Source organism: Chiloscyllium plagiosum, chromosome 9 (assembly GCF_004010195.1).
Source record: "Chiloscyllium plagiosum isolate BGI_BamShark_2017 chromosome 9, ASM401019v2, whole genome shotgun sequence".
Lineage (NCBI taxonomy): Eukaryota > Metazoa > Chordata > Chondrichthyes > Orectolobiformes > Hemiscylliidae > Chiloscyllium > Chiloscyllium plagiosum.
The window spans coordinates 13,363,945-13,378,737 of record NC_057718.1 but is presented as its reverse complement, the minus strand read 5'-3'; the positions used below and the strand labels follow the sequence as shown (position 1 = coordinate 13,378,737).

The following is a 14,793-nucleotide window of genomic DNA, read 5'->3' as shown; positions in this document are numbered from 1 at the left end:
ATGGAGAAGTCAATGTTTCAGGTGTAATCCATGGCCCATATCCACCTGAACCCTTCCTGATTAGATTCCCTACAGTGTGGAAACAGGCCCTTCAGCCCAACAAATCCAAAATGACCCTCTGAAGAGTAACCCACCCCCGCTCTGACTAATGCTCCTAACAACTATGGACAATTTAGCATGGCCAATTCACCTGACCTGCATATCTTTGGACTGTGGGAGGAAACCAGAGCACCCAGAGGAAACCCACACAGACACGGGGAGAATGTGCAAACTCCACACAGACAGTCGCCCGAGGCTGGAATCGAACCTGGGACCCTGACACTGTGAGGCAGCAGTGCGAGCCACTGTGCTGCCCCAATTCATATACTATCCATCTAGCTATTTTCTAATCAGCTCATTCAGAGATATTATTGCAAACCGCTAAAGCAGGTGGGACTTGAACCAGGGTCTCCTGGCTCACAGATAGGGACGCCACCACCTCATCTTTAACATCCAGCAGCTCTGATTAAAATCAAAGGCAGCACCTAAGATGTTAACTCTCTCTCTCACACACACATGTGCCAAGTCTGTGTCTAGGATGTTGCAGTATTGATGGGTAAGTGGTGGTCTGTGCTAGTCCCGCCCCCACCTCAGCTCACTCTTGGTGTATGTCTATCCCCCCCCCCCCCCCCCACCACCAACACCTCCTTGATGCCAGTGTGGGGTGTGGGAGGAGGGTAATCGGGCGGGGCGGAGTCAGGTGCAGAGCTGACTGCTTGCTGCTGTGGGCAATGTGGAGTGTATGAGGAGGGGAGGCAGAAGATTTTGAGAGAGAGAGAGAGAGAGGAAAGAAAATACACAGTGACTTTATATCCATCCAGGACCCCATCGAGAACGGAGGCAGCGGATACACCAAGTAGCTGAACTGTCCCATGCAGCTGAGCTTGAGATTCCCTGAAGGATTTTTGTAGCGTGTTTTTATTTAATGAAGAATTCTGGAGGGAGAGAGGAAAAAGAAGAGATGGGAAGAATTTAAGGGGTCATCGCGGACAGGGGATTTTCTTTTATATTTCTCCTGGCTGGTGGATTGGAGTGCCATACCGAGCCCCGGCTACTGCTGTTGGGGGACGGGGGTGTGGGGTGCAGGGACTGACATTAGCCCGGGTTGGGGCCCCCTTCCCCCCGGGGAGGGAAGAGGAGGGGGTCCTCAGCTGATCGGCGGCGCTGGGGCAGCCGGCTCCCCGGGGCTATGGGCTCACCATCAGCCGCTGCCCACCTCCCCAGGGGCGACACTGCCGCCTGAGCATGGAGACCCCGCCGCTTCTCCTCGGCAACCTGTCGCTCGGAGCTGCCGGCACCGGCCAGAGTCGCTGGCCGGCCCCCAGCGCCTCCCCTCCCGGCTCCGGATCGCCGTCCGTCCCGGTCAAGATCCTCCTGGAAACCATCATGGTCCTGATGTGCCTGGCGGCGATTGCAGGTTTGTATCAGGGTCACTGCTCCCTTCTGTGTCTGTGTATATGTCTAATTCTGTGTGTGCAGGTGTCTATGTGTATGTCTATGTCTCTCTAGGCATCTGTCTCTGAGTCTCTGTGTCAATTGTCTGTGTGTCTGTCTCTTTCTCCATGTCTCTGAGTGTCTCTGAGTCTGTGTGTGTCTCTCGCTTTTTGTCTGTTTTTGTGTATGTCTCTGACTGTCTCTCTCTGTGTCTGTGTGTGCGCCTCTCTGTTTTTGTATGTCTCTGTGTGTCTCTCCGTCTCTGTGTCTCTGACTGTATGTCTCTCTGACTCTTTGTCTGTGTGTGCTTCTCTCTCTGACTCTGTGTGTCTCTCTGTCTCTGACTCTGTGTGCCTGTCTCTGTGCGTGTCTCTCTCTAACTCTCTCTCGCTCTCTGTGTGTTCTCTCTGTACATGTATCTATCAATAGGACAAGCAACCATCTCCTCCCTGCTTAAAGTCTTCACTTTATCGTCAACTGAAACGTTCAAAACTACCAAATACTTGAAAAGTGAGATCCATAAATATTTAAACAGAAACATTTACCCTAATTATTTCTCTATGTTAATGTGTGTGGAATTATATATAAACCATGTAGATCAAAATATACCAAGCATTGGGATTTAATCAGCAAAACAGAACGGAAATAATAATTGCAGCATTTAATGAGGGAGAAAAGATTGGGTTTGATGATTGAGTACATTCTGTAAACCGTTCCTTTTCACAGGGTTGCAGTCCAGATAGTGTAGCGGCAATTCTCGGCTCACGATCTGGATTTGGACAATCCTCCAGCTCTGCTCAGTCCCAGGGGAACTGGGAGGATCAAGGCTGTTCTAGCTGTGACCCCAGCCACCAACCTCACCCCACCCCTTCCACTCCACCAACCCCCACTTTACCAGCCATCACCCCAAACACCATCACCCACCACTCACCCACTCCCCACCACCCAGCTCCTAACCCCCATACCCCATCATCCACTATGACCCCAGCCACCACCTAGGTCTAGACCACAAAGATCCCTCTCACCAATTATAGTGTGATAGGTGGATGAAGGTGGGGGTAATGGTGATAGGTTGGAGAGGAGGGTGGAGCAAATAGGTGGGAAGGAAGATGGACAGGTAGGACAGGTGATGAGGGTGGTGCCGAGTTAGAAGATTGGATCTGGGATAAGGTGGGGGAGGGGAAATGAGGAAACTGGTGAAGTCCACATTGATCCAGTGTGGTGGGAGGGTCCCAAGGCGGAAGATGAGGCGAGTCTGCTTCAGAACTAACCCCTTGGCTCACAAGCCTAATTCCTGATGAAGGGCTTATGACCAAAATGTTGATTCTCCAGCTCCTCAAATGCTGCCTGACCTGCTGTGCTTTTCCAGTGCCACACTCTTAACTCTGATCTCCAGCATCTGCAGTCTTCACTTTCTCCTAATTATACAGATCTAGACCACGCAGACCCCTCCCCCTTTATACAAGTCTAAACCACCCAGACCCCACTGTCCCATTATACAGGTTTAGACCACCCAGACCTCTCTCCCTGTTACAGAGATCAAGAACTCCAGGTGCTCCATTGCATAGATCTGGACTTCCAGACTGTCTCCCTGATTAGGTAGGTGTGGTTCCTGCAATCCATCTCCTCATTGTGTAGGTCTACATCCCTGACCCTCTGCCACATTCACAACTCTATAACCTTCCCTCTCTAATGTCTTGACTGCAGTCACCATTTCTTTTATGAGGGCTGGACTCCAGAGCAAACTCCCCTCAAACCTAAACACATCAAAATTCCCAGACCCACACATGTCAAAGTCTCAGACCCACACTGGTCAAAGTCCCAGACCCACACTGGTCAAAGTCCCAGACCCACACTGGTTAAAGTCCCAGACCCACACAGGTCAAAATCCCAGACACACCCAGACACCTCAGAACCCTTTAGTCCATCCCCAGGTTTCTAGTTTTCACACCAACCTTCCTTAGACCTTTTCAGTTCAGTTTAGGTTTGAATGCAATAATTCCCTCCCAGAGTGGTTCCTTATCCACCCCTCTTTCTGCCTTGACAATATGGAATTATTTTAATTTTAGGTTTTAGCATTTTTCAAAAATGTCATTTCAGGTAACGTTCTGGTGATCACCATTATTGTTGTGACTAAACATTTCCACTCAGTGACCTCGGTATTTCTGGTCAACCTGGCTGTCAGTGATTGTTTGGTGGGACTGGGAGTCATGCCCTTCGTTGTCCTGTCGGTGTTTTACCAGGATTGGAACAAATACAATGTGAGTGTTATATCCAAACGTTGGCTGTCTGATGCTCGCACTTTGCTTCCAAAACTTATTTTGAAAAGTAGATTTGTATGGAGTTGGCACAATCGAGAACTGAAATAATTGCTATGCTTGAAAGATTTAATTTTTACACCATACAAAGTAAAAGAGGTGTCATTAATCAATGCTTGAAAAAGGATGATGAATGAGATTTTTAAAAATCCACTCAGGGGATGTGGGCATCATTGGCTGGACGAGTAATTATCTCCAATTCCTACTTGCCCTTGAGAAGGTGGTGGTGAGCTGCCATCTTAAATCACTGCAGTCGATGTGCTGTAGGTAGACCCACAATGCCGTTAGGGAATTCCAGGATTTTGACCCAGTGACAGGGAAGGAATGGTGAAATATTTTAGGATATAAGTCAGGATGGTGAGGAGCTTGGAGGATAACGTGCAGGTGGTGGTGTTCCCATGTGTTTGTTGCCCTTGTCCTTCTAGATAGTAGTGGTTGTGGGTTTGGAAGGTGTTGTCTGAGAATCCTTGGTGAATTTCCGCAGTGCATCTTGTAGATGGTACACTCTGCTGCAATAATTGTTGTACAAACTCCTATTAAGCATCAGACATTGTTTACTCTATTGTGAACTGTTATACCAGTGAACACTTGTATAAACACTAGCTGTAACACTTGGGTAACCTTTTCAAATCAGCAACATGCATATTTACTTCGTGACTTTAACATAATAAAAGAGTGCAAGCACTTCATTAGGGTGATAGCAGACACAGTTTGATATCAAGGAGACCTTAGGGCAGATAATCAGAAATGTGGACAATGGTTTTAAGGACCACCCTGCAGGAGGGAAGAGCAGGGGAGAAGTTGAGAGAGGGAATTCCAGCACTTAAGACATGAGGAGACACAACTCTCAGTGGTGGGGTCATTACAATGTTTAGAAGTGCATGAGGCTGGTAATTGAGGCTCCAAAATATTTTGGAGGCTTGTATATTATTGGGATAGGAAAGGGTTAAGTTGCTGTACCGAGACTCATTGCTGAATTCTCAACACAAGGCACATGCAGAACTCTTTTACGCGAGCTTTCCAAATCAGGATGCTAAAAAGAAAAGAATGTTAGCAGAGAATTTAACTAAGAAAAAAGACTTCTATAACAATAAAATACAATTTTGAGGAATATATATATCTGATGTGACAATACTCCATGTTCTAACTGTTAAAGTACTGACTGACTGACCCAGCAACACCTCAATGCACCTGACTCTCTGAATCCTTTTGAAAACAATTCTTAACTGTGAATTATTTCAGTTATCTTGAGAATGTTTCAGAACAGATGGTAAAATTCCAGATTTATGCACATTAGAAATGTGTACTCAATATATTGGCTCATCAGAGAGTTCTTTAAGAGAACACAAGCAATATTATAAGCAAAAATAGAAACAAATAAAACTGGAAAACGTTTAGCAGGTCTGGCAACATCTGTAGAGAGAATCAGAGGGTAACATTTCAAGTTGACCTTTCATCATCAGATATTTCTTTTCACATATATCCCAAAACTGCAATTTAATTTTCAAGAAAGCTCTTCCTTAATATTAAAAAAAACTATGTTAATATTATCAGCTTTTTATTTAGGATATTCCATTAGTTCCCCAAAATGTAATTCCAGAGTTAGGCATTGTAATTCTGTAAGTTTGATCAAGGCCACTGCTTCGTGATTTCACAGAAAGCCAGAGAGAATTGCAGAATTTAAGCTGCAAAAATACTGATGAGCCAACCAGGAATCCAAGCAATAAAAACATAATATGACTCATTTAGTCACCATAAACTGATATTCTAACTTAGAAATGGACAGAATCATGGAAAACAACCTCCAAAATGCTTCTCAAAATTCTGGAGACCCAGGCAATAAAAATGAAAATGAACTCATTTGGAGCACCATAAACCAGTCATGATTCTTTGAATGATTATCTTTGAGGAGACTTATTTTCCATGAAAGAGCTGAGATTTGACATATTATACCATTGGAGTTTTAATATCAGTTTTCATACCTTTGCTTTTGAGGATATGAGAATGGATTTCTAAGAAATGGCTGTCTGATCCGTGAATTGAAAAGCATTTATTTTAAACTCTCCATTGTTTTCACTGTATAAAGAATGTTACAGAATCAAATTCATCTTTTAGATCTAGCTTTTACGTAATGGAAATTGCAATACAGCAATTGGATGTTAAAAGACAGCACTCAAGGTATCTGTGTTTTTTAATTCATTCATGGGTTGCAAATGTTCCAATTGAATAGTGGAACAGGTTCAACGGGCTGAATGGCCTACTCGGCTTATTTTCTATGTTTCTGGTTGGACATCATCTGAAGTATTATGTACCATTCAGGGCAGGATATGTTGGTCTTGGGAAAATACATTTTAGATTCATAAAAACATCACCAGGGCTCCAAAGGTTATTAGAAGAGATATCTAAACTAGACTTGCATTACCTGGAATGTAGAAGGTGAAAAGGTGATTTAGCTGCAGAGTTTCAGAATTTTGAAAGAGATTAGTAGAATGGTAGTGTGAATGTTTTTCTACAAACACTGAAACAGGCTGAAGGAGCTGATTGGATTCCTTCTTCCTGTATGTATGGAATTGTTGAAAAGTCAGTCAGTGGCATAATTGTCCATGTGATGTGTCTGTTATTTACACAATCTACAGGATATTTATGGATGAAGAAAGTTGTGCAGTTGGTCAAAGTCCATGCAGAAGACCCTACAGTCCTTCCGTGATGGGAACAGGAGGTGGTCTTTCAGCGCTTCAAACCTGTCTCCCACTGAATGAAATTATGATTTTTTCCTTTAACTCCATCCAGCTAACTTAGCTTCATAACCAAAAATCCTTTTGTCTAACAAAAAGCTAGTGATCTCAGATTTAAAATGATTAATTGACCTATCATCTATTCTTTTTGTGGAAGAATATTCTACACTTTGACCATTCTTTGCGTGAAGAGGTCTTTCATAAATGAATGCCTGACATTTATTTTTGTATCATGTATCCTTTGTCCTAGACTCTTCACCAGTGGAAAATGTTTCACACTACCCACCCTATTAATTTGTTTAAAAAATCTGAAACTTCTCAGTTAAATCACCGTTTCACCTTCTACATTCCAGATAAAGCAAGTCTATTTTAGATATTTCTTCTCATGATCTTAGGAGCCTGGTAACGTTCTGGTGCATCTGCAATGCACTTTTTCCAAGGCCAGCATATCCTACTGCAAACAGTATGCAATACTTCAGATGATGACTGACCAGGGTTTCGGTACCTATCATATAAGTCTATTTAGTCTTTTTGATTGTGATTTGTACTTGACTACTACATTTCTGTGATCTGCATTCACGGAGTCCTACTTGGACCTTCACTGGTCCAAAATTCTTTATCATTTAGATAATAGTGAACCCATCGTTTTTTTATGCAAAGTGTATAACCTTATCTTTACCTATGTTGAAATCCACCTAATACTGTTTCACCCACTCACTTCATCTATCACTGACTTTCTGTAATTTTTTGCTCCTGTCTACACTTCTTACTAAATCATCAATCTTTGTGTCATTAGAAAACTTGGATACGTGGCTCTCCACTATGTTATCTAAATTATTAATAAATATAATGAATAGTTGAGGACCTAGCACAGATCCCTGTGGGACATCACTAATCACTTACCTTCTATTCAAAAACATATCCATTATTCAACTCTTTCTATCTCCTAACCAGTCTCTTAATGAGGTCAATGATTAGCCTTCAGTTTCATGATTTTTAATTTTAGCTAACGATCCTGTATGTGGAAACTGACAACAGAGGAAATCCAGTTACCATGGTCCACTCGGGAATCAACAACAAAAGCATAACAAACAATTAGGTTCAAGCAAACTTTTTTGTTAACATTTATTTCTTCATGGGTGTGGGTGTTACTAGTTCAGCAAACATTTATTGCCAATTCCTACATTAACTGTAAAGGAAGAGAGTAGCTAAAGTAATCATTGGTCCATAGAGGGAGAGACAGGGCAAGTTATGGAGTAATGAGAAAAAGGCAGAAACAGTGAAATAATTTGGATGTAGGTTTGCTCGCTGAGCTGGAAGGTTCATTTCCAGATGTTTCGTCACCGTACGAGGTAACATCTTCAGTGAGCTGCCGAATGAAGCACTGATGGTGTAGCTGGCTTTCTATTCAGATGCTTGTGTTTCCTTGGCTTGGTGATGTCATTTCCTGTAGTGATGTCATTTTCTATGATGATGTCATTTCCTGTTCTTTTTCTCAGGGGGTGGTAAATGGGATCCAAGTCAATGTGTTTGTTGATCGAGTTTCGGTTAGAATGCCATGCTTCTAGGAATTCTCGTGTGTGTCTCTGTTTGGCTTGTCCTAGGATGGATGTGTTGTCCCAGTTGAAGTGGTGTCCTTCCTCATCTGTATGTAAGGATACAAGTGGGAGTGGGTCATGTCTTTTTCTTTTAGCCTAGTTTTAGCCACCAGGATATATGAACATCAATTAGCCACAAAACAACATGACCCTCTCTCACTAATGCATCTCAATAGAAAGCGGGCTACACCATCAGTGTTTCATTCAGAGACTCACTGAAGATGTTACCTAGTATGGTGACAAAACATCTGGAAATGAACCTTCCAGCTCAGTGAGCAAACCTACATCCAGAACCTCAACCTGAGCTACAAATCTTCTCAAAACTTGCTAGTGAAATATTTTATCTGACTTCATGGTAGAAGACTGGAGATACATGTCTGAAGTATGAAATCTGTTAGGAAAACTCTAGAAACTATTGTTAAGAAAGTCTTAATATCAAAGTTGGAAAATTATAGTATGATCAGACAAAGTCAACATGATTTTATGCACGTTATATTATATTTGATAAGATTATTAATTTTTCAGGGTCTAAGCTGTTGGGCCAATCAAGGGAGCCAGTAGAAAATAGACTAGATAGCTGGGACCTTTTGTCACTGGAGCTTAGGAGGTTGAGGGGTGACCTTATAGACGTTTATAAAATCATGAGGGGCATTGATAAGGTGAATAACAAAAGTCTTTTCCCCTAGGGTGGGGGAGTTCAAAAACTAGGGGGCATATTTTTAAGGTGAGAGGAGAAATATTAATAAAGGACATGAGGGCAATGTTTTTACACAGACAGTGATTTTATGTGGAATGAATCGCCAGAGGAAATGATAGATGCAGGTACAATTACAATATTCAAAAGATATTTCTGATAAGTTCATGAATAGGAAAGGTTGAAAGGGAAATGGGCCAAACACAGGCGAGTGGGACTAGTTTAGTTTGGGAAGATAGTTGGCATAGTTTGACCGAAGGGACTGTTTCCATGCTGTATGACTTTATGAGATTTTAGATTAGATTTCTTACAGTGTGGAAACAGGCCCTTTAACCCAACAAGACCACACCGACCCTCCAAAGAGTAACCCTCCGAAGAGTAACCCATATCCCTCTGACTAATGCACCTAACACTATGGGCAATTTAGCATAGCCAATTCACCTGACCTGCACATCTTTGGACTCTGGGAGGAAACCGGAGCACCCGGAGGAAACCTACACAGACACGAGGAGAATGTGCAAAGTCCACACAGACAGTCGCCTGAGGCTGGAATCGAACCTGGCTCCCGAAGGTATAACTATCGGTGAATCACACACAGCTAAGTAACCTTGTTCAGAAGTTATAACTAAGCTAGAATTAATGTCAGGAAAAAAAAACAAAAGAGAGAAGGATGAAGATGATAAAGAAATTGGAATTTTAGCACAATAACCTTCGCACTCCTGATTTCATTGTGCAGCTCTTTACCAGGAGCACCTTGCGTTGCATTGTGAGACATTCGTTTATATCCATGGGCTTGTTTTACTATCTTTGTCTCCAAACCAACCACCATATCATTTTTATGGATTAATCTTACTACATAGTATGCCAATTTTTCTCAATGCAGTGATTAACTCTCGGAGATTTCTGACCCTCTAAGGAAAGCTAGTATCCATCTGACCTTTGTATCTTGTTAAAAGTGGAGGATGAAGCACTATTTCTCAGCAGTGACTTCCAGGAGTCATTTTTAAGCCATGTTCACTTACAAGGTATAGTTGTGTGTTTTTGGATTAGTATTGGAGTTACTTAATAGTGAGATGCAGATTATGGTTCTCTGCAACATGTTAACCTGTTGTATGGCCTGCGTGCAGATCTCTGATTTTCTATATCAGGGTTGGTGGGATGGGCATCTTCAGAATTAAAACTTACAGCAGCAGTCAAATCAGATTGTTCAATGTTCTCCTGGTTGACCAACCTATCTTCCATAAACCTGAATGCATTGTTAACTTTGCTGCTTGTGTCCACCAATATCCATTGCTTGCTTGACACCAACATCCATTCTCTCCTATACTCACTGACTTACATTGGCTCTCAGTTCTACTAATGTCTCAGTTTTAAAATTCTCTTACTGTTTCAAATCTCTCTGAGGTCTCACTCTTCCCTATAAGTCTGTAATACCCTCCAGCCCCACAACCCACTGAGATAGCTATGAAACTCCACTTCTGGTCTCTTGCACCTCCCCGATTTTAATTGCTCTGCCATTAGCAGCAGTGTCTTTGGCTCCCTAGTCCCCAAGCTCTGTAATTCATTCTTTAAACCTCTCTACCTCACTAACCCACTGTCTTTCTTTAACACCTGTTAACACCTATATCATAGACTATAAAATCGTAAGATAGGAGCAGAATTAGGCCATTCGGCCCATCCAGTCTGCTCCATCATTCAATCTTGTTGACATGTGTCTCAACCCCATCGTCCTTCCTTCTCCCCTTAACCCTTACTAATCAAGAACCTATCTATCTCTGTCTTAAAGACACTCAATGACTTGGCCTCCATAGCCCTCTGTGATAATGAGTTCCACAGGCCAGGGCTTTCAGTCTTCAATCTTAATATTTGTTTCTGAAACTTGGTATTTTGTGAAGTGTCTCAGGATGTTTTTCTGCATTTATAGGAATGGAGGTTGTCAGTGTTGTTGTTTAAAGCAATGCTAATGGTACCTTATCTGTGCAGTGCACCCAGCAGATGTCAAAGAAGTTATATGTTGTACGTGGTGTGAGTGGAACCAGCTTAGTTTTAACTCCTAAACCAGACTGTTGCTATTCTCAGGGACAAATGTATTTTGAGCTATAGGGAGAGGCTGAATATGCTGGGGCTGTTTTCCCTGGAGAGTCGGAGGCTGGGGGGTGACCTTATAGAGGTTCATAAAATTAAAATTAAAAATTAAAAATGGATAAGGTAAATAGACGGGTCTTTTCCCTGGGGTGGGGGAGTCTAGCACTAGAGGGCATAGGCTTAGGATGAGAGAAGCAAGATTTAAAAGGGACCGAAGGGGCAACTTTTTCAAGCAGAGGGTGGTGCGTGTATGAAATGAGCTGCCACATGAAATGGTGGAGGCTGGTACAATTGCAACATTTGAAAGACATCTGGATGGGTACATGAATAGGAAGGGTTCAGAGGGATATGGGCCAAATGCTGGCAACTGGGATTAGATTAATTTTGAATGTCTGGTCAGCATGGATGAGTTGGACCAAAGGGTCTGTTTCCATGCTGTACACCTCTCTGACTCTATGACTCTATTATCCTGTCTAAACCAATGTCACACACTAAATCTCTTGCTAATATCTACACAATGGAATCTAGAATGAAGAAGCACAGCAGGAGGCTACTCACCCCATTGTGATTGTGTTGGCTCTTTAAAAGGGCTATCCGATTAGTTACGTTCAACTACCCAGTCACTTGGGCGCTCAGTGAAACTAACATCACGAAAATAGATTTGGACATTGTCTCATTGCAGCCAGTGGGAGCTTGCTGTGCGCAATTTGGCTACTGCATTTTCACCCACATTTCAAACTTTATTTCCTTAGCTGAAAAGCACTTTGGGACATCCCAAAACTGTGAAAGGCACTGTACAAATGCTAGTCTTTATTTTTCTTATCTTCAGTGGGGTAGTCAGAAACGTTAGGGTGACACTCCTGCCCTTGAATAAGTAGGATCTCCATCCTTATCAATAGCTGAAGTGTAATGGCAAGAGACTCCCACAGAGGTAATACTTTATAACATTTCTTATAGATCTATGCAGGAAAGAGACACATTTCGGGAATTTAGGGTTTGGTTCCCTGCCTCAGTAAAGGGGCTGACAATCCCTGTTCTCTGGGATGAACTGTCAGGGAAATAATGTCTGGTTGTATGCGAGTGGGTGGAAACTCGAAGCTTTAAGTTTGTGTAGATCTCTACAATCAGTGGGTGGCCGAGTCACAAGATGAACAATTTCATCGCCAACAACTCTGAATACCTACTCACACAGCTCATTCTCACATATGAGAAAATCATTAATAGCTGATACGGGCATAATAAGCAAGCAACAATGGCTTTCTCCCAAAGGGGCTGAAATATAACGGGACTGTGTTAACTCTTCATGGTACATGAGGATTCGCTAATTAATCTCCCAGTGGAGCTTGTTGAGTATGAGTGAAACTGGTGACAGGTCATGGCCTGCTCGTTACCTGAACTTACTATAATGCAGACCTAGGGATGGGTCTGTAGAACTATCTGTCCGGGCTGGGACTAACCCATGCACATCACTAGTTGTGGCTCTGTTTTGGTGTTCAACAATAAACAACGTTCCTTTCCAGTCAGATTACCTGGGTTATAACATGAGCGATGAGAGTCAAGAAAACTTTCCACCAGTCCTGCCTTCCAATGGAATCAATAAGACTGTGATAGGGAAGTTATTGAAATTGCTGGGAAACTGGAATCTTGTGATGCAGTGGGTAGGCCCCAGTGCACCGAAAGATTGAGAGAATATTTTCAGGCAAATGGGATTTAATGGCTTCACTAACAAAACGTCACTCTCCCCACTGTTTGTGGGGCCCTGATTTTCAGCATCAGAAAGAGTTTGACCTACTCACCAACCCCGGAGACAAAATCCTCTGGTGAACTGACAGATATAGTAGCAGACACTATGACCCGAAACCATCTGTTATATTGCAGTGTTACAGGTTTAACATGGCTAATAGAGTTCCTGGGAACCAGTTGCTGAATTCTAAATGAGATTGCGGTGAATGGCAGTGAATACGGTTTTGCACTTCAGGGAATGTTTGTAGAGTTAATAATATTCCGATTCAAAGGAAGCTACTAACTGAACGAGATCTGCACCTCAGGAAACTGGCCCTTTCCCGTGAAAATGTGGGAAGAGAGGCTTGGCAGCTTCAGAGCTCCGTAGGCAGTACTGTCCTCAACCTTGGATGACCTCCCTACCATTCCCGATGAGGGGCTCCTGCCCAAAATGTCGATTTTCCTGCTCCTCGGATGCTGCCTGACTTCCAGTGCATTTCCAGCACCACTCTAATCTTGTCCCTACCATAGAGTCAAGTCCCCAGTGGATAATACTCGCGGCTCCTATTTGTTACCGAGGAACAGAGAAGGAAGAACAGGACAGCACGGGTGGCACAGTGGTTAGCACTGCTGCCTCACAGCGCCAGAGACCTGGGTTCAATTCCCGCCTCAGGCGACTGACTGTGTGGAGTTTGCACGTTCTCCCCGTGTCGGCGTGGGTTTCCTCCGGGTGCTCCGGTTTCCTCCCACCAAAGATGTGCAGGTCAGGTGAATTGGCCATGCTAAATTGCCCGTAGTGTTAGGTAAGGGGTAAATGTAGGGGTATGGGTGGGTTGCGCTTCGGCGGGGCGGTGTGGACTTGTTGGGCCGAAGGGCCTGTTTCCACACTGTAATGTAATGTAATGTAATGACAGCACAGGAACAGGCCCTTTTGCTCACCAAGACTGCAATGGCACATGATGTATTTCTACACTAAAATCCTTTTGCCTGAGAGGTCCTTATCCCTCTATTCTCTGCCTATTCATATATCTGACAAGATGCTACATGCTGCTATAGTATCTGACTCCATCATCTCCCCTCACGGCACATTCCTGGCACTTACCACCCTCTGTGTAAAAAATATCTTGCCTCTCACATCTCCTTTAAACTTTCCCTGTTTTACCTAAGACCTGTGTTGTCTAATAATTGACATTTATACTCTGCGAAAAGGACTCCAACTATCCATTCTATCCATGCCTCTCATAATTTTGTAAAGACTGTCAGGTCACCCCGTCAGCCTCTGAAGTTCAAGTGAAAACAAACCAAGTTTGTCCAATCACTCCTCATGTCTTAATTTTTGCTCATCTATGCTGTCTGTTATTAATATAGATACTGTGGTATGGTGACACAAACTTTTCACTATTTCACTTTTCACAAACAAGTGACAATAAATGACTATTCTATTCTAGCAAACAAACCAGGTAACATCCTGGTAAACCAATTCTGTACCCTTTCTGAAGCCTCCACATGCTTCTGGTAGTGTGGCAACCAGAACTGTATACAATATTCCAAATGTGGCCTAACTAAAGTTCAATCCAGCTGCAATATGACTTTCCAAGTTTTGTACTTTGTTTTCTGTATTCAGTGCTCCTGATGTGGTCTGCTCTACATTGGGGAGACCAAACATAAACATAAAATGGGCACATTTTGCCAAGCATCTCAGCTGGGCCTACAGGGATGGACCTGACCTCCCAGTCACCACCCATTTCAATTCCCCCTCCCACTCTCTTTCTGACATGACCATCCTTGGCCTCCTCCATTGCCACAGCGAATTGGAGGAACAACTCTTCATTTTCAGTGTGGAACAATGCGTTCTCCAATTTCGAATAACCTCCCTTCCCTTCCCCTGACTCCCATTCCAGTCCCTCCTCCTCCCTTCCATTCCTCTGATTGACCCCTCCTTCCAGCAACCAATCGGAATCATTCTTCCCATCGACCAACCAGGCCGTATCCTCTACCTGTGTTCACCTATCACTAGCTCACCAACCTGCCCCTCTCCCCACCCAAAATCTCTCCCACCCCGCTTCCCTTTTATCTGCAACTCCCCTTAACCCCCACCCTGAGTCCTGAAGAAGAGTTATGCCCAAAACATTGACTTCTTCACCTCCTGATGCTGCCTGGCTCTCTGT

General features: G+C 43.3%; 1 protein-coding gene across 2 annotated transcripts in view; it reads left to right on the top strand.

The window, feature by feature from the left end:
* Nucleotides 1-689: 689 nt before the first annotated feature.
* Nucleotides 690-14,793, top strand: part of LOC122552627 (5-hydroxytryptamine receptor 1D) — a 34,283-nt gene continuing 20,179 nt past the window's right edge. The window contains exons 1-2 of one of the 2 annotated variants that reach the window (XM_043695405.1): nt 690-1,456; nt 3,574-3,734. In XM_043695405.1, the coding sequence (XP_043551340.1) occupies nt 1,285-1,456; nt 3,574-3,734 (333 nt within the window). In that variant the 5' untranslated portion in view covers nt 690-1,284. Of the gene's footprint in view, nt 1,457-3,573; nt 3,735-14,793 lie in introns of those variants that run through there. The other variant, XM_043695406.1, reaches the window with a different exon arrangement.